General features: G+C 36.2%; 1 protein-coding gene across 1 annotated transcript in view; it reads right to left on the minus strand.

The window, feature by feature from the left end:
* myo1d (myosin 1D) overlaps nucleotides 1-19,491 on the minus strand; it is a gene marked incomplete at its 5' end in the record, with an annotated part of 105,070 nt that overhangs the window by 65,221 nt on the left and 20,358 nt on the right. Inside the window, 10 exon segments of the mRNA XM_024284724.2 lie at nucleotides 5,093-5,263; nucleotides 5,864-5,978; nucleotides 6,050-6,195; nucleotides 6,362-6,565; nucleotides 7,955-8,071; nucleotides 10,064-10,159; nucleotides 10,591-10,644; nucleotides 10,889-11,054; nucleotides 13,763-13,856; nucleotides 14,248-14,456. Of these exon segments, the coding sequence (XP_024140492.1) occupies nucleotides 5,093-5,263; nucleotides 5,864-5,978; nucleotides 6,050-6,195; nucleotides 6,362-6,565; nucleotides 7,955-8,071; nucleotides 10,064-10,159; nucleotides 10,591-10,644; nucleotides 10,889-11,054; nucleotides 13,763-13,856; nucleotides 14,248-14,456 (1,372 nt within the window).

Genomic DNA, 19,491 nt, shown 5'->3' on the forward strand with positions numbered 1-19,491 from the left:
CCTCACCTCATAAACGTCTTTGTTTTCCTCGTCTAAATGGCATCCTGCTCAAAACTGTACGGCTGGGTAGCTCTGATATTGCTTGCCATTTTTTTGCACCGCTAACGTTAGCTTGCGGCTTTAAGCTTGCACAGAAGCGTGCAAACGGAGCGACGGGGGGGGGGGAAGGGGGCGGGGTTGCTCCGCCCAAACTGTCATCCCACAACCTGAACTCACAACCTAGAGGCAAATTTATAATGAGCTACAGCTGATGTGCAGAAAATCTGTCTTAAGAATCAACACAACATTTTGATTTAGGCTAAAAACAGCAACAATAGAAAACATTTAGTTGGAGTGGGACTTTAAAACCACAACTTTTAATCATAATCAGCAAAGAAACCCAAAACCAATGAAGTCAGCAGAACAGTAAGATTAGAGCAACACGCTTGCTTTTACATATTTTATCCTCTGGCTTACTCAAATCCTCTGATACTGTACACACCTTTCACCTCACGGAATGATGGAAAGAAGGAAGAAGACGGACAGGATTTGTGGTTTAGAATTAAAAAAACAGAACTTAAGTCAGAACAACAACAACAAAGAACATAGGTTGTGTAATGTGAGCGTCTCTGAGGATTGATCCATGACTCAATGTTCTACCATTTCCGCTTTTCCTCCTAGATCAAAGTAGCGAGCAAATGATGCAACAACCAAGCAGAGGATACTGAAGCAGATGACACTTTAATACTGAGCTGAAGTAAAAATTAGAATAGATGCTGGATTAAAAGTATTGTGTTCAGAACCAAAAGCTTCAGTGGATGCTGCATGATGACTATGTCAAACATCATTAACTGCAGTTCTTCTCACATCTTCTCCTCCCACCCACCCATCACCTCTTCTTCATCTCTCCCTTTTGCCCTGAAAACAGACTTTTGTCTGGAGAGCTAGAGCAGGATTTGAACATCTGAGGAGCTCCCTGCACTTCTCCGCACTCTAAGCTCTTTCTCAGCTTACAGGGTTCACATATCTGATTTCAGTCGGACTAAAACACAGTCAGATCTTTGCTCGGAGAGAAAGTGAACTTCAGAAGACAAATCGATTCCTTAAAAATTCAAACATCGTGCTTCAGGTAAAGTGTGTTGAATATAGGAGCTGCGAAACATATATTTAGTGGTTAACAAAACAGCAACGGTGAGTGTAACCTACTATAATCACAGCAATCCAACAAGATATTGACTTACTGATTTACATCAAAATAAAACGTGTAAACATGTTATTTGGTGTGCGTTTAAATTCAATCTATGGGAGAATTCTAACAGGTTTTCTATATTAATTGTGTTTCTGCAATAAAATAGAAAGAAGCAGAGCATAAGTGAACGTTAAAACCTACTAAATGCATATTTATGTGGTCATATTTCGGGAGTGTCTAAATAAAACCATTTGTTTTCACACAACAATAAAATGGAGTAAACTCCATTAGTGTTAGAAATGATTTTGCTCCATTTCAGCTCATCAGACTTTAATGAATATACCATAACTGACCAGCAGGTGGCCCTACTGAGAACTAAAACTTCATTATTTTTAAAGGCATTTTTCCATAGAAAAGATGCCAAGACAGCCATAAAAATGTGTAAAAATCAAGTTAAATTCAAATTTTTTGGACATCAATACAGTTATTATTCAATTTAAATTCATAAAAACAATTGTTTAACAGTATCTGTATATGTGTATGCAATGTAAATAAACACTTTATTGCATTCCAGAAACGTATAACTGCAAATTTAGCACTAAAATGTGGGGTTTATTTTTTTTAATTGATGTCAAATGGTTAAAGTTGCATCCTTAACAACTTAAACATTTCCAACTTTAAAGATGACATAATGCACAACGGAATATTTACTTCTATGTGGCTGATAGAGCGATAGAGAAGCCACCTTTCAATTTAATATCTTCCTGCTCACCTTGTTACCTACAACATAAAACTGAAACGATCATTTTTATTGTATCATTTGTGGCTGTTACAGCAAATATTTATCAAAAAAAGATCAGTTAAAAATAGGATGAAACACTTAATACACTAAAAAACTCAGATTGTTTCTTCAGGCCCCAAAAAATGCTGTTAATCTGAGGCAAATAAAAGAGAAAAATGAAGACACTGTTCACATGTCTGGGCCTCAGAACTGAGGACAGGACAGGATCGATGGCTTTTATTAGTTCATGCTGCTACTGGTTCCAGGAAGTAACAGCTGGATCGATGAAGATCCAACCTCCACGTCTTTATAGCGGAGAAGTCTGCTGCGGTGGAATCAGGTCAGAGAGCAGCGGAAGAGCGATGGTGAAGGAGAGTATCGACTCCAGGATGACAGGAGGAAGGGAAGCTCTGGCGATCAATACAGCCTGCAGCACAAACTTCACCTCAGCCCTGCTTCTCCATCAGTCCCTTTATTCTGTTTGAACCTCAGCAGTAATGTTTATGCAGGATTTACTGCTGTCTGTCCACATCGAACAGGTCTGTTCCTGTGTATCTAAATCTGGGGTTTCCAGGAAAAAATGTTTGGCGGTCACTTTACAAAATGCATTATCTTCATCACTCAGTTACATCCTCTCTCCTTTTCCTCAGCGTATGGCTACACTCATAAATTTATGAATCCTCTCCGCTTACTCAAACTGAGCAGAGCATCAGTTCCACACTCTCCTATTGGCTCCTAGTGACATCACTAGTGCAAAGTGTTGAGTCAGAGTGCTGCAGTCTGACATTTACTGCCCCCTTGTGTTCAAAGAGAAAACTGCAGTCCCAGAAACGTCAACTGATTTCAAACCTACTTATCACAGATGTCCGGAGGAGTCTTTGACAGACTGGAAATGGACCCAAAACTGCACTGATGAGACTCGCATGTCATCCGCTCCCAAACTTCTCATGTACACAAACTAAATAGGCTTAAGTTTAGTGGAGCGGTCAGAATGAACCATTAAAGGGAATTAGACTGTCAGTCTTCCTGATTATGGGCACTAACAGGATCTTATTTACTCTCTATCCCAACACTAAATCCTGTTAAATGTGTAACACACACTCCTTGGTTACAACAGTCAGAACATATTCCAGCAGTAGCTTTACTTTGACTCGGTTATGTAATAGTTTGATCAAGATTTTTGTTTTAAAGGGCTTAAAGTAAACTGTTTGCAAAGATTTAAAACCTTATTTTTAGACATTCGAGATAGGTTTCCAAGTTTTTCACAAAATCAGCAAGTCAAGAAATGTCGTCTTATTAAGAGCTAAGGAAATTATAATTAAATGAGTCAACATCATTTTTCTACTCTTAACAACACTCACATTGCTCTGTATTTTTGCTTCAATTTTAAAGATGCTAATTTATAGTTCAATAAATGCTAAATTTTGGGAACAAAAAATTTGATTTATGTTCTAATAGTAAGTGCAAGTTTTAGATTTAATGAGGATTTATTCACTTGTCCTAAGATCATTAGGGCTGTAACGAGTATCCAAGCACTTGGATACTCGAGATCTACTCCTGAAAATTCAAGTGCAAACATTTGTTACATCAAAGATCGCTCATTCACAATCTTTAAAAATATGGTAGAGTGTAGTAAAATATCATGTAGTAAAGTATGTATTGCTCTGAAATGCAGAATAATGTTGGATTTTGATTTATGAACTATAACAAAGCCAAATGTGCAGCGCTACCGTCACCGGAGGTAAACAAATCTTCAAAATAAAGTGTCAGTGAAGCTTCCTGTTTTCAAAGTAAAACTAGCGAGAGGTTTTTACGTTTAAAAATTGAGACTGAAGTTCTGCTTACTGACATAAGTTCTGAAAAAAAAAACAAATAAGCTTTTACACCAGAGATTTCGCTCCAGTGTTTATATCGTTTTGTTTATGGTGACTCTTCAACATTAATTAACTTATCTCCAGCGGATTCTGAAGCGGAGAACCGCAGCCTCACGCCGATATGCAGCTCAGCACAGCTGAAGGGCGGATGTAATAAACGAGAATCAGCTGATTCTTTCGCTAAAAAAGGGACTTTTTAAACTGGATTTGCACCAAAATGTAATGCCTGGAACGTAAAGTGTTGCAGAACTTTGAGGATGAAAAAACTGTAGGCAAAATGTTCAGGATTTGTTGTTAAATGATCAAGAACAGCTGTAATGTTCACACTTTTTATGTTGTTTATGTTACTGTTGAACTTAACCACAACGTTGACAAAAAATTGTTTAAATTGAAAAGCACTATTTCTTTCTATCTAAATCTTTGTGTTATTATCAATTTTGTTCATTCTGACCTTCTGTTCTAAATAAAAGTATAAATTATGATGATTTAATACAAGCTATTTCAATTTTCATACATACAGTAAAAATACATACATATAGTAAGAAAACATGCTAAAAAAAATTAATTGTGGATCAATTAATCGTTGAGCTTGATTTGTGAAGATTGCCACCTTAGCAGATCATATTTCATTTTGTTCACATTTTGTTGTAAAATGAGTAATTTCTGCTTATTATACTAGTTTATTTGTGGCTTAAATCAAAATGAACTACAATTAAGTTCATAAAAACTTAAAAAAGAAAAAAATTACTTAGAACTACCAAAAAATACTAATTATAGGGCTGCATGACATTTAATTTGAAGTATTTGTATCTAACAGTAGCTTTTTTAGCTTATTGTTTCCTTTTTGAATGCTTGTGTGAAACTCCAAGTTTCTACATTTTGATATCTTATAAGATTTTTTTGTTAACCCTTTAACACCTGAGGCATCACTGGTGACACCTGAACACAAAATCGCTGCTTTTCTCCTTCAGAATCTACTGAAATTACGTTGATCGTGTCAACAGTTGAAAAGTTACAGTAAATTAAAGAACATAAACAGTGCAGCTCCAGTGTTAAAGAGTTACATATAATGACTTGTTGCTGGGCAGATCCTTTGACTACTTTCTAATGATTTTCTTCTGAGGATTAGTGTTCCTTTCCTATTTTTAGGATACCCTATTTGCAGTGTAAAAGAAAGAATGATGCAATTGAAAACATGTTTTAAAAGCAGAAACAAAAGCAGAAGAAGGAAGTTTAAGGACCTTCGTTCTCTTGAGGGATCCGTCTTACCTTACGGCTGGTGTAGTGAGCGTGCTTGGCCAGCTTGCTGTTGAGTCCTTGAAGGAAAACCTCGTCGGTGACTTTACCGACGTTCATGCAGGCTTCATCCAGAACAGCAAAGATGCCTTTATGCTGCTGCTCCACCAGGTCCACGATGATCTGATTGTTGAAGTAATCGATCTGTTAAAACACACAAACGAACAATGAGATACTGGCCAATATCTTTAGTAACAGCAGTAAAATCAGACCCTCAAAAATTTCAAATTTGTAGCATCACATGACAAAGAAAACAAATAAAGACTAGAAGTTATTTAAATATCAAATTCTCCTTAAAGGGTAACCAAACAGGGAAGGTGGAGGCTGACTCCACCCAGAGGGGTGGGGCTTGAGGGCTGGACTGGTCTCACTATTGGAGCTGCAGATCATGACTTCTGAAACTTGCACGGTTTGACCAATCACAAAATTCAACTGCAATACCTCATTTCAACCTGTAGGGGGCATCACACAGGCAGTTTTTGACTATATTTTCAAGAATTAAATTATTTTAATTTATTAAAAATTTGGCAATGACCAACAGACAGCACTGTTAAAGCTCAATTTATAGAGGTTAACAGACAAAAAAAATTGATTTAGGGTTTGGCTACCCTTTAAAAACTAAGAAAAATTATGCAGAACCAACACGTAGAAATACACTTGATAATTTAGTCTTAATATTTTTTCACTAACATTTCATCTGATCTATAGTTAGGTCTAAAAAACTAAAAATCTTCAATAATGTACATGTTTCCAGGGGATGCCCTCTCTTTGGTACTCCTCCTGCTCCTGCTTCAGCACCAGCTGGATGAAGAGCTGCTGCAGCTTCTCATTGCAGTAGTTGATGCAGAACTGTTCGAAGCTGAAACAGAAAACAGTGGAACTTAGTCTAAACCAGAATAATTTAACCAATATATTTGTATGTGCACTAACCTGTTGTTCTGGAAAATCTCAAAGCCGTAGATGTCCAGCACTCCAATGACTGTGTTCTTCCCGTGGACTTTGGCGTCATAGTTTTTCACTTCGATGATGTCATTGATCCGTCCCACGATCCAGCAGAACAGACGCTCGTACATTGCCTGAGGATGACAATAACAGACCCTTGAAATGACGGACTACCATCAAGTCAGAGTTTAGTTCACAGAGTCTCCAGCCTCTGTCTGGGCTCATTGGGACTTAGAGAATGACAAAGCTCAGAGAGTTACAGCCCAGAGACACCAGAGAGCTAGAGCTGTTCTAGTGCACCTTGGCCAGAGCGTCCCGCCCGTAGCTGGCCTCCTGGGCCGTGTGCTGCTTTTCGATGACGTCTCGACCTGTGGCGACCGTTCGGTAGAGCAGCGCCTTCTCCACGTTCTCCTCTTTTGTGGAAAGCAGCTCCCTGATGACAGACACGAGCTTCATGTTCTCTATGAGGGTCACGTCGCCGTCCACTCCAAACGTCAAGTTTCCCTGCAGCAGAGACGTTTAATTAGTCATTACAGATATAAAGTCAAATTTACTAAACAAACCTCTCAACAGATGTTTGACTTTTTACTTAACAGTTTTTCATGATGCATCTTATTCATAAATTCATGTCAAATAATCCACTTTAATGACAGATTTTCTTTCTCATAAATTTACAACTTTTTTCACGTAAAATTACAACTTTTTAAAATACTTCATTCTCGTAAAATTTACTTTTTTCCTAAAAAAAGTACAACTATTTTCTCATAAACTTACAATTTTTTTCTCTCAACTTTAAGACTTTTTTTCTTATAATTTTACCACTTTAATCTAATATTTTTGTTTCTTTTTTGTATAAATTCACAACCCTCTTCTCTTACTTTTTACCACTTTTTACATGAATATTGAATTTAAAACTTTTTTCCATAACGTTACGATTTTTTTCACATTTTTTCCACTTCATTCTTGTCAATTTTACATTTTTTCCTCATAATTTTACAACTCTTTTCTTGTAAAATTACAACTTTTTCCTCCTAATTTTACCACTTTATTCTAATACATTTTAACTTTTTCCTCATAAATTTAAAAATAATTTCTTGTAAAATTACAACTTTAAAAATAATTACTTTTTCTTATAATTATATCATTTTATTCTCATAAATTTTAAACCTTTTTTTACTAAAATTACAACACATTCCTCAACTTTACCACTTAATTCTCTCTTTTTTTTTTTACTTTTTTCTCATAAATTTACAATTTTTTTAAGATAAAGTTTTTCCTTTTTTCTTTACATAAATAAAAACTTTTCATAAAATTACAACTTTTTCCTCGTAAATGTATATATTCTTTATTTTTATGGTGGCCCTAATAATATGTTTAAAGAAAGTGTCAGACTTGTAATAAATAATTGCTTTGGGCTGAGTATACAGGTCCAACCAGTTGGTGGATGATTTTAACTAAAACCTCTAAAGAAGAATTTATTTAAAGACAGATGATATTTCCTTGACTTTTTAGACAAATATTCACACAGATAATTTCTATGAATATCATTTATCTTTTCAAATCTCAGAATGCAGATTTCATGAGTTTGACTAAATTACTGCCAATTACCCAGAGTCACATCTGTGTAGAGGTTTTTGGAGTTATCTATTAAAATGGATTATCAATAACAAAGTTTCCTTTTTTCTGTGACAAAGGGGAACAAGAACAACAATTAAAAAAAAATTCAGTGAACAGAGACGTGTTACATGGATATTGAAGAGGAATCTGCATGTCGTAAAACACACATTTGGAGCTCCAGCTCAGTCGTCTGTGATAGGTTACAGACCAGAGGTCGGAAGAGGGACACAGCTGCTGTTGGAAAACCCAGAGGGATTCAGCAGAACGGATCATTACCAGATGCAGAATGGTAGCCAGGATCTTGTAAACAGTCTGAATCTCGTCTCCTGTGAAACCGATGACTTTCATGGCGTCGGCTACAGCTTTGAAATCAGCGCCGTCATTGATGCCAGACTGGAGAGAGAGAGAAGAGGAGAGAGAGGATTTTTTTGGATGGCAGCAAACAGAGCTAGGACAGAATTATATTTGCTTTGCATTTATGTGATTTGCTCCTCAAACAGGCGCAATATCAAGTTTCCAGGTTTATGAAAATGCAGACAGGTGCTCTACTGCATTGTTTGGCCAAACACAAACTCTGCTGGGACAGCGAGTACAAAACCACAACCACAGCTGCCTGGTGGTATTGTTTTTCCGTGACGTCGGGCAATTTGTTGCTTCCAAGTTGTTTTGTTTGGATGCTTGTGTTCCTGCTCATTAAGGCTCATGCAAAAGCAGCAGCACATCAGCAGGGGACCACAATAAAACAGAGAAATCTACAGTGACTCAGGAAGTGAGAAGTGATTTTTTTAGTTTGTTTTAGGCCTGCACGATATCAGAAAAATCTATGACATGTGTTGGAAACTGCGATAATTGTATGACTTGCGATAAATGGTCAAATAATACTAATGCATTACCATTTTACTCTGACAGTTTTGTTTAAATCATTTTTAGTTTTCGCCATGTTTTGTGTAGTACCTGTGTTCGGAGAACGTCGCCTGTCCTGAAACCAAAGTATCTAACGGATCACTAAATTCTTAGTTCAGATCATGTAAAGATTTTAAAGTCACAGTTGGGGTTAATTTTCAGATCAGTTAAAGGGAAAAAAGAGGAAAACTAACTAGATTAAAGCTAAAAATGTATTTTTTGAAACGTTTTACGACATATATTTTTAATAAAACATATATAAATCTCTTCAAAACGCAAACACACATATATTATATAAAAAGTTGTTAATTGAGGCCTATTTATACAAACAAAACACTAATAACATCTTTCCTCTCATAAATATTCTTATACATAAAAAATACTCAATGTGCATCATTGGGCGCACTGGGTCTTAAAAACTGGATGGATGGATGTAATAATTTACAACTATAAATTATTCGCTGTGTCCCCTTCTGCTGCAATAAACTCCCCCTCCCCCTCACTGGGTTTTTCTCCGTGGGACTGAAAGACATCCACATATATCTGGAAAATCTCTTCAAAACCTCAAAATGTGGAAACCTGTTTACCGATGTTTTTTGTAGAATTCTGCTAAATAAATAAACCTGATCTCTAGGTTCATCAGTTATGAGTTTGAGAAAAACTCCTCCTGCACGCAGCTAGAATGTTTGATCTTTTAAACACACTTTGGACATCCATCAGGCAGTGACTTTGACGCACGTTAAAATAAAGATGATGGACGCAAATTTGAGGCGCGAATTGTGTGCTGTTTGATCGGAAAATTAATTTGATGCGCGCCGGGGTGTGGGGAGAAGGGATCCGCGGCACACCTGTGATCCGGATCCGTTATTTGTGCAACCACTTATCGCAACTTTTGCCTCCTTTAGCGGTATGCATACCGCACTGGCCTCATGCCGCGATGAGGGTAAATTTTGGTTAATTGTGCATGCCTAGTTTGTTTCTAATTTTTAAATGTACTATCTGGAAAATTGTTTTGAATAATTATGTGCAGTCTGGTTTAAATCAACCCTGCCAGCTACACAAACAAGTCTAAACAGCAGATATTAGTTAAAGGCCCATTCCAATCAACTTTTGATTAATTTTCAGAGTTACCAGAGGCTTTTTAACTGGATTTTTGCCATTTTTAGCTAAAATGATTTTTAAAAATTCACCTCTGAGTTGTGGGTGGCTCAGAGCAACCCCGCCCCCCTTCCCCATTGCTGAGTTTGGTTGTGGAAATCATAAATAGCATCTTTTCCAAACTGCATTTTTTTGTTTGTTGCTGATTCACAATGATTTAAATAAAAAAATACTCAGAAATTTATTTTTTGTCTTATTTTCTTTATAAATTACATTAGAACGTGTTAAAATCACCAAAAACACAATTTCCATGAGAGTGGGTCTTTTAAAATGTGAGTACAGAAACAGGAAAGTGTTAATAATTGGAGAAATAATGTGGACTACCTTAATCTGGCCTCCAACTTTGATGTAGTTGTAGGCTGCCGGGTCTTTTTGGATGTGAAGAGAGCGCAACAGAGAATCTGGAGCTCCTTTAAGCAGCTGTGATGAAGAAAAAAAACACAAGTTCATGCTGGTTTATTCTTTCCAGATGCTCCAGTTCTAATCAGATTATTTGTATTTAATGCTCTGCAGGCTGGCATCATTGATTGGCTTAGCTGTTAATGCATCACAACAAACTGCTGTGCTTTATCACCTCCTACATGCACGCACACAGGCTCGCTATGACTCAAAGGCTGCAGAGTCACGATCCTGCTGATGAAGTCATGCTTAAAAAGGACCTGCAAGCTTCCGACAGTCAATTTCCTTCCACTTAAATTATTTGCAAAGCTAATTTTGTGCATTATAAAAAGGCGTGCATTGTTCATGTCCTGTTTGCAGCTTCACTTTAGCTTGTGCCCTCAAACTGAAGATAGAACAGACAGGAAAAAGGTTCCAACATGTTTAAAACAAGTTTCAAATTACACGTTTACCTGATAGAACGAGTGAAAGCTCCTCTCTCCGTCTTGTTGGAAAATGACCCTCGACTGTTGGGAAATTATAGCTTTAAAGTCATGAAAAACATGCAGTTACTGCAAAAAAATGCTCTTTAAAGCAAACTAAATGATAAAGTTTAGGTTAAAGAACAGAGAAAAACAGTGAAAGCTGTTAACTGAAGACTGTAAAACACCTCCAATGTCTAATTATCTTCCCATCACCTGAACATAATATTTGGTTCCTAAGGAGGGAGGCTGTCACTTCTAACATTTAGCATGACAGCTCCTCACTCACCTTCTCCAGCAGGTAGTTGTTAATATGGCCTCCGATTGGATCTCCTTTGAAGTCAAAGTTGATGTCCATGTATTTGCCGAAGCGGCTGGAGTTGTCGTTGCGGTTCGTCTTAGCGTTTCCAAAGGCCTCCAAGACACAGTTGGATTTAAGCAGCATGTTTTTCACTCTGTCAGACAGAGAGGAGGAGGATTCAACGGGAAGTTTAAACAACCACAGCATATATTGATATATTAATCACTCAGTTTCTAGACATCTTTAAAATGTTTGTCCTCATGAACACTGTTAGTTTAGGTACAGAGACAGACATGTCATCAAAAGAACAAAAAACTTATGTTTTAATTTGATATTATCTATAACTAAAGAAAAGAAGACGTGATATATTTAAGGAGAAGAATTTGATCAACTAAAGAAAAAAGTAGGTTAATAACACGATAAAAAATGTATTTTTGTCTTTATAAATAATGTAATAAAAGTTGCCTGTAAAGATTAAATCTGCTCTTGTAATGCATGAAACAAGTAGGACTTCTGACCTATTAAAAGTTTTCATTCAAGAGGAAGAAACTATGATATATAGATTTTTTCCTGTTGCTAAGAGCAGCCATGTAAAGATTAGGCACTTCCACAACCATTTTTTATTGGAAGAGAAGACAGCACATCAAAAACAGATAACTTTTAACAACATTAATATTTATTTTAAAAAAATATCCGGTTGTAAATATTTCCAGAACTCTGTGTTGCATCAACATTGTTTACTTGAATATTATATATAATTTAATGTACATTTTACCTGTAACTTTGAACAGAGAACTTCACACATTTCATTTTTACACCATTACAGATTTTTATACATTTAGTGTTTTTATTTTATATAGGAAAAACAAAATGAGTTGCTAAAAAAACATGAAGGAACGACATATCAAAGATTTAGCAATAAAAGTTTTACATTTTTTATCGTGCGAAAAACAAAATCTAATATAGAGAAACAGCAACTTTTGATTTATAGCCCATGCCAGTAAAACAATGTTAAGCCCTTTCCTTCAGACGTATTAATAATTGTTTGTACTTTCATAACCCCAAGTCTGCAGTATAAACTGTATTTTAAAAACACAGATATTCCTGCTAGAATCAAAAAGTATCATTGAAATAACGAGTACAAAAAAGGCATTTTTGTGCACCACTTTAGATAAAACTTTTATCCAACAATAAATAAATAAGTGATAAAGTGATTAAATCTCTTGTTTATCTGTGATGACTTTTAAAAGCACTTTAAATAAAAGTAACTACTGTTTCATACAGATGAGTAGTGCATTTCAGATGCTGCTCTATAAGCTGCCATATGGATACTAAAATAATCGCATATTATTTTTCGAATCATTCATTCAGGATTAGCAGAAGTAAAGCTTTACACATTTGATCACTAGAGTCTGATACAGTTATACAGATTGTATGACTTTGAAACACAGATGTCCTTCAGTCTGAGGTCATAGTTTCTCATTTAATTTAAAGAGTATTGTTTCAATGACATCAAACTAGAGAGCAACTCAAATAAATCACATACTGCTAGAGATAACATGACATGATTAAAGATCATAATTAAAGATCTTTCAATCAAGGACATTAACCAATATGTAAAATAACTGATGAAGTGTGTCTTAAAGTCCAATGAAAATGATGTTTTAGGTGTTTTTAACATGTTCTTGTGGCATTTTTCTGATGATTGAGGGCATAAAGTATATAAGAAAACTAAGCTTTAAAATTGCATTTCTAAGTATTTCTTTATTAAAATTATTGTGAATCAGACAAAAAAGCTTGTTGTTGTGACTTGTAGGTTTTATTTATTGGCTTAACGCTTCAAATAAAAGAATCATTTTAACTCTTGGCAATTTTTTGTTTAATGGTATATTTTATGTATTATCATAAGTGTTTTTATTTTTATGTTATATTTGTTGCATTTCTTGTGGCATTCTTGTGACCTTTAGGATGTAATAAAGTATCTATAATATAAGTTACTACGGAAAGCCACTCGGTCTGTGCTCCACTCCATTCTGATGCACCCACTTGTAGACAAAGAGATCCATGAACGTCTTTGTTTTCGCCGTCCGAGCTGGAATCTGGATCAAAACCGTACAGCTGGATAGCTCCAACATTGCTCACCATTGTTGTTGCACCGGTAATGTAAGGTTGGGGGTGTGAGGGGCTGTAAGCTAGCAGGAGAGTGTGTGAACAAATGGATGATGGGAAGTGGGGGCGGGCTTACTCCGGGCTTACAACAATACCAACACAACTCAGATGTGAATTTCTAATGACCTACTGTGTGTGAAACTATATTGTAGGAACCAATAAACTTTTTGATTTTGGCTAAAAAACATCATAATCGCAATAAAAAAACAAAAAACACTAGAAACCCTTTCAAATAGATCAAAAAACGATCATAGTGGGACTTTTAAATGCTGCTACTGTGAAAGTAAGAAGTGTTGCTCATTTAAGTCAAGTTTTCACTAGTCATTTGACTTCTGTAACCCGTGAATGTTATGCTACAACCTCCTCCATCATTAGGTGTTACCTTCAGCAGGATTCTTTTGTGTGGAGTAAAAAAGCCTTTCCTACAATAAGATGCAACAGTGTGTTCAGCACAGGTCTGCTCAGATATCCGAGATGATGACTTCACCTGACCGAGCTGTAACTGTATCTCAGTACGAGGCTGAGACATTCTGCTGACACAGGACGACTCGACCCGACAGGAAACGCTCCACAAATCAGGTTTCTGATCAGCTGTCTAGTATTTTTCATGAACAGATGTGAGTTGAAAAAGCACTGATAAGATTTGTTTGTGTAACTCCAAACTCATTTTAGACAACATTAGCGGCAGCTCACCTTTCAATCTCAGCCCTCTGATTAGGATTGGTAATAGCAGCGATGTATTGCATTATGTATTTGCTGGCCTCAGTCTTTCCTGCACCACTTTCCCCTGTAAGGAGAGAAAAACACAATGGTTTTGTTGTAACGGCTAAAGAACCATCTCTGTATAACTTGACTGTCAAAAATAAATAAATGAATAAGAGCAGAATCAACTAAATTGACAACACTAAGACTAAAATTCAGATGACTACTTCATTCTTAGCTTTTATTTAATCAAATTTAAGCTTAATTCTGCAGATATTTACAAGACTGCAAGATTTTCAGGGTCCCAGTTCCTGCTCTGACCACTATGTGGCGCTTCATGCCTTCCTGGTCTTCACATAAATTCAGTTTATTCATCGTTTTTTTTTTTTTAAAGGAGGTATTTTGGAGTCCTTCTTAACAAAGAACTAATAGGAGAGTCTCAGCTGTAGCGTGAGGGGAGGGGCTTCTTTTGATACCTGAGATAACAATACAGGTGTCTTTGTTCCTCCGCTTCATGGCCTTGTAAGCAGCGTCTGCGATGGCAAAGAGATGGGGGGGTCTCTCGTACAGCTCGCGGCCCTTGTACTGCTCAATGGTGTCCCGGCCGTAAATGTTCATGGCGCGGTACGGGTTGACGGACACCACCACCTCCCCGATGTAGGAGTAGATCCTCCCCTTCTCAAACCTGGAACGTGTAGGGAGGAAGAAAGAGAATTTAAAAAACACATGTGTATTTATATATACACTAATAATATGAGGATCATGTTATGCTGCTACAAAAATAAAACACAAAACAATGTTTTTTTGTCTGTTTTGGACAGAAGACGTTTCATTTTACAGTTTGAATGGTTCTCCCACCCTCCATCTGCTTCCTCAGAGACTGAAAGGTTCTTTTTCTTTTGTCTTTCTGCTTTTACAAAGGCTTCAGCTTTCAAAGGGGTTTGTCTGAGGGTTCAGGTACTTTGATGAATCCTGAGCTCCAACCCCCAAAGGAAATATGTTTCTCCAAGCATGACCTGACAAAACAAAAAGCCACCAATCTATAACCAGCCCTTTAACTGAATAAAGATAATAAAAGTGAACTTTAACTGTTCCAACTTATGAAGGAAAGAAAACAGTTATTAACAAGATAAATCTGCAACTTTTAATCTTTTAAAAACTGGGTTAAGAAACAAATTACTCTGGTTTATAGCTTTGACTGCACTTTACGGCTCTTAAAAGATTAACCAGATTTAGGCTAACAGGGCAAGGACACCGATTTATTATTCTACTATCAACACACGTCTGTGTTGTTGGGTACAAAACTAGATCATCAGCTCACACAAACACAAGAACAAGTCTCTAGTTTCAGGACTAAAATTCCTTTCAAGTCCCACTCTGATCCCAGTGTTTTTTTAATCATGATGATGCGATTTTTAGCCCCTAAAAAAAACGTCTTTTTCTAGGACATTGTTTCTGCAGTAGGTCATTAGTAAATTCCCCTCTGAGTTTTGGGCGGGACAGTTGGCGTGGAGAAAGCCCACCCCTACTTCCCATCATCCATCTAACTACAAAGCTTACAACCCCTCACAAGCCCAACCCAACAATGACTGTGTGAGTAAAAAAAGAAGCACTTTTCAGTTGAAAGGGAAAGTGATTTGATAAGAAAAGTACATAATAAAATGTCTGTAAAAGGATTCAAAGGGCTTGGCGATATGGTCTAATAAAATTTATTTTTACTTTTTCTTTTTTTACACCTAATTTGAATTATAATTTTAAATCGCTTTTTTTTTCCTCTCCCTGTTTACTTTCTTAAACAAGCATTACAAAATGCCAGAACATATTTTATAAAAACTCTTGCATTTTTACATCTCCTTTGGGAGTTGACCTCAATTCAAAGTGCAAGTAAATAAAAGCTGTAAAAATGCTTGTAAAACAAGGTGTTTAGTGAGCTGCTAGCTTGAGCATCACGTAGAGAGCAGCACTTGTTACACTCATTTCAACTTTTGAAATACATTTGTCATACTCCCACTTTTGCTTTTTTTTTTCAAAAAGATTTTGCTGCGTGCGTTTTGTAAGTCAAAGCCTGGAATTGTAAAACCAAGCCATTTCCATAAATCTGAAGAAATGGTTTCTTTTCTCTGGAACAAGCTCCTCTTTGCTAGCTGCCGTTTTAATGTTTGCTCGTTACTCCGAACATCAGAAACCAAAGAGAGCAGGCTGCTGGTAAAAAAATAAGTAAACTGTTTTTTCTCACCCAAAAAAACGTCTTAAATTGCTAATTCAAATTATTCGATTAAAAAATAAAAAAGGATTCATCGCCTATGCAATATGTGTGATAAGTTCACACTTGTGTGCTAACCAATTGATTTTACATTTTTTGTCCAGAGAATATTAAGATAGAGCGGGATAAAACTTTTAACCATTAACTCTTAAAGATCAGGATCTGCTAACGTGTGAACCACAAAGATACAGACAGTTCAGCGCTCATCAGTGTCCCTCTTTAGTTTTTGTGGCTATCGTCACCGGAAATAAGATTTTAGCCAACATCAGAAAGCTAGCTTTTACTGAAACTAGCTTTCTTATAATGTTTGTGTTTCATGCTTTTTGGTAAAAAAAAAAAAAAAAGTCTTTAGTTTTCTAATTACATTTGAAATTTGATTTGACTGATAATTGTGATTTAAAAACACATATTTGCAATTTGATAGCATTAATGAATAATGATGTTGAAAGAAAGAGATTTCTCATTCATAAAATAAAGGAGATGGGTTTAATTTTTTTTAATTTAACATCAATACATTGTTCACGATTGATAAAAAAGAAAAAATAATAATTTTTACATTTGAAAAGTATGTCAGGATTTCATGCATCCGAGTGCCCATGTGAGCTTTTAGCCAAATTCCATCTTTCCAGCTCATTCTGTGCTTTCCTCCTTCACTCTATCTCTCCATCTCCTCTCTGCACAGCCTGCCCCATTTCCTTCCTCTCCAAACATGACAAGGATCCTAGTTTTGCTCTGGAGAAGAATGCTCTCTTTCTCCACAGCTGTTGAACCTCACTGTGCTGCCATACAAACACAAACAAACCCTGAAGCGCTTCACCTAAAAACACTCCTGACAGCTCTTCATGCCAGTCTTGATAGATTCATTTATAGTCAGTATTCATGAAAGTTTAAAGTCATGTATAAACACAAAAAGTTTAAAAGTTTAGCGGCTGACATGTTACTGAGCTCATTGATTGATCCTTGATGGCTAGTTAAACATTACATCAGAAACTGGTTTCCATGGCAGACACCATTTATTCTTTCAAACTGAAGCCTGAAGCTTCTTATCTTCATTATCTTGATCACAAATCGGGGTAAAAATTAAAAAAAACAAAAGAGAAAGGAATTTAGCATGTTAAACAGCAGATTATTAACTGAGATTTCCATGTAGATCATCAGATCATGGACACACTGGTACCGTGTCCTGATAGGAGAACCTGGACAGGCTGAGAACACCACAGCATGAACAGACAAAGAAGCATCTCAACAGCCTCCAGTGTTTGGTATTTTAAAGAAGTCGTCATTTATGTTACCAAAAAAAAGTCAAAAATAAAGATTTAAAAGAACCCATTCCATGGAAAATTGTGTTTATGGTGTTTTTAACATGTTCTTGTGGCATTGTTCTGTTTAAAGAAAATTATGTTAAAAAAATAACATTTCTGAGTATTTCTGTATCCAAATTGTTGTGAGTCAAGAAGTAGACAAAAAAAATACAGTTTGCAAAAGATACATCGAAAATACGCTGGGTAGGCCTCAACCTCCCTGCTCTGCTCCATTCTGATGCATCCACTTGCAGACAAATACATCCATACAGAAAATGCAACAAGTCTTATTTACTGGGCTAAAAATGTCATGATAAAACACTTTTTAGTTCTGACTCGAGTCCAAGTCATGTGACTCGAGTCCCCACCTCTGCTAATTTGAAAATCAAAGATCATTTTAGAGACTTATTAATCCCCATTATTGTTCAATGGAAATGCAATGATTTATAAATGTCTATAAGGCCAAATGAGTACAAACAATAAAGACTAAACATATAGAAGAAAAACCTAAAGTTCCTAAGCTAACATACCAGTGGTTGGTTCATGGAGCAGCAGAAAAAGGTCTTATTGTACTGTTGTCTTTCCAGTCAGGAGGCTGCAGCGCTCCATTGTTAGTTATATCAATTGGAAGTCTTTGTCTGACAGGTCTTCCATCTCCCCCCTCACGGACCAACACAGTGATCTGCCCACTGAAGTCACGTGCAGCAGCTTCTGCTGGGCTCTTGAGACCATGTCACGTGATGAGGGTGCTAAGAATTCACACCACATTCAGGGTTCAAGTTAAAAATGGAAAAAGAAATGCCAAAACATAACAGAAAACTTAGTTTAGCAAAACCAGAGTTATAAATTCAAGACATGGACCCTGCTGTCCTTAAAGCCTTTGTCACAACTGCCCTTACACGTGGCTATGGGCTGTCTGCAGGCGAAAAATGTGCAAACACATACAGTGCACGCATGTGGCCAGCACGAAATATCAAGATCATAGACCGCTCGGTGAACCTGTAAAGCAAAAATGCTCACGCACTACAACAGGTTGTAGCAAACTTACAACACGCAAGGGTAAAGTAAGGATGCAGTAGTTTAATTTCTTTTACACCCTCCGAACCAAATCCTGTAAACTCCACACAATGGACCATTAGAAATGAGAAAATAAGATAGTTAGGAATGGGTCAACATCATCTTTCCAGCCGATACCGATAACCAATATTTCCCCTGCAACCATGGCCGATATTTGCCAATACCGATATCTAAGAGTAACATAAAGTTTAGATTTCCTTATTGTTTCTTTATAAGAAATACACAACTTTTGTTTTACTGTACAATCACATTATACTTGACATTTTTAACATACAGCAAGGGATCTTACAGGAACAAGTATCACTTCAAAACTATATCTGAAAACAATCAGACCATTTATTGACTATTAGATGTAGCTGTAAATCCTAATCTTCCCATTGCCAGGGATCTATTAGGAACAACATGTATCCCTTTCAAATATTATACATAAAAACACTGAGAATGATTACCAACTATGACTGTAAACATGAGCTTTCCAGTTCCAAGGATCTATTAGAACAAGTATCCATGTCAAAAATAAAATGTATCTGAAAAGATTCAGTACAATATCAGTTAATTTTCTTTGTATTGGTCCAATACAGATAAACTCAAATTATGTAAATACACTGTAAAAAAAAACAACTTGGATTTTTTTGGGATGAAAAAGGATTTTAGGTTGTTAAAATTTGAAAATATAAGTTTTATTCATTAGGTGCAATAATTTAAGTCAGTACGACAAACCAAGGTAGTTATGTGCTTCAACATTATTTTACAAGTTGTCAGAACTCATGTCTTGAAGTTGGTGTTCACCACAACTTGCCAAAGTTCTGCTAACTGTCATGCTTTTGTTGTGAAATGCGGGAACTCCAACTTTTGGAGTTGTTCTTGAAGTAGTCTCAGTATCTGTTAGTACTGGTTGGAGCAACCTGCCCAGGTAAGTGTTCCCTCATATTTATTTTGGTTCAAATAATGTTGGAAATCAATTGTTAGTTTGTTTTTTCTGCTATATTAAGCTAACAACATTAAAACTTTATCATGTGTTTTTTGCTTCAGAAGGTTGAGTAAATCCGTCCCTTGAAAAATGTCAGTATTTCTCCCTA

This window comes from Oryzias melastigma, linkage group LG19 (assembly GCF_002922805.2).
Source record: "Oryzias melastigma strain HK-1 linkage group LG19, ASM292280v2, whole genome shotgun sequence".
NCBI lineage: Eukaryota > Metazoa > Chordata > Actinopteri > Beloniformes > Adrianichthyidae > Oryzias > Oryzias melastigma.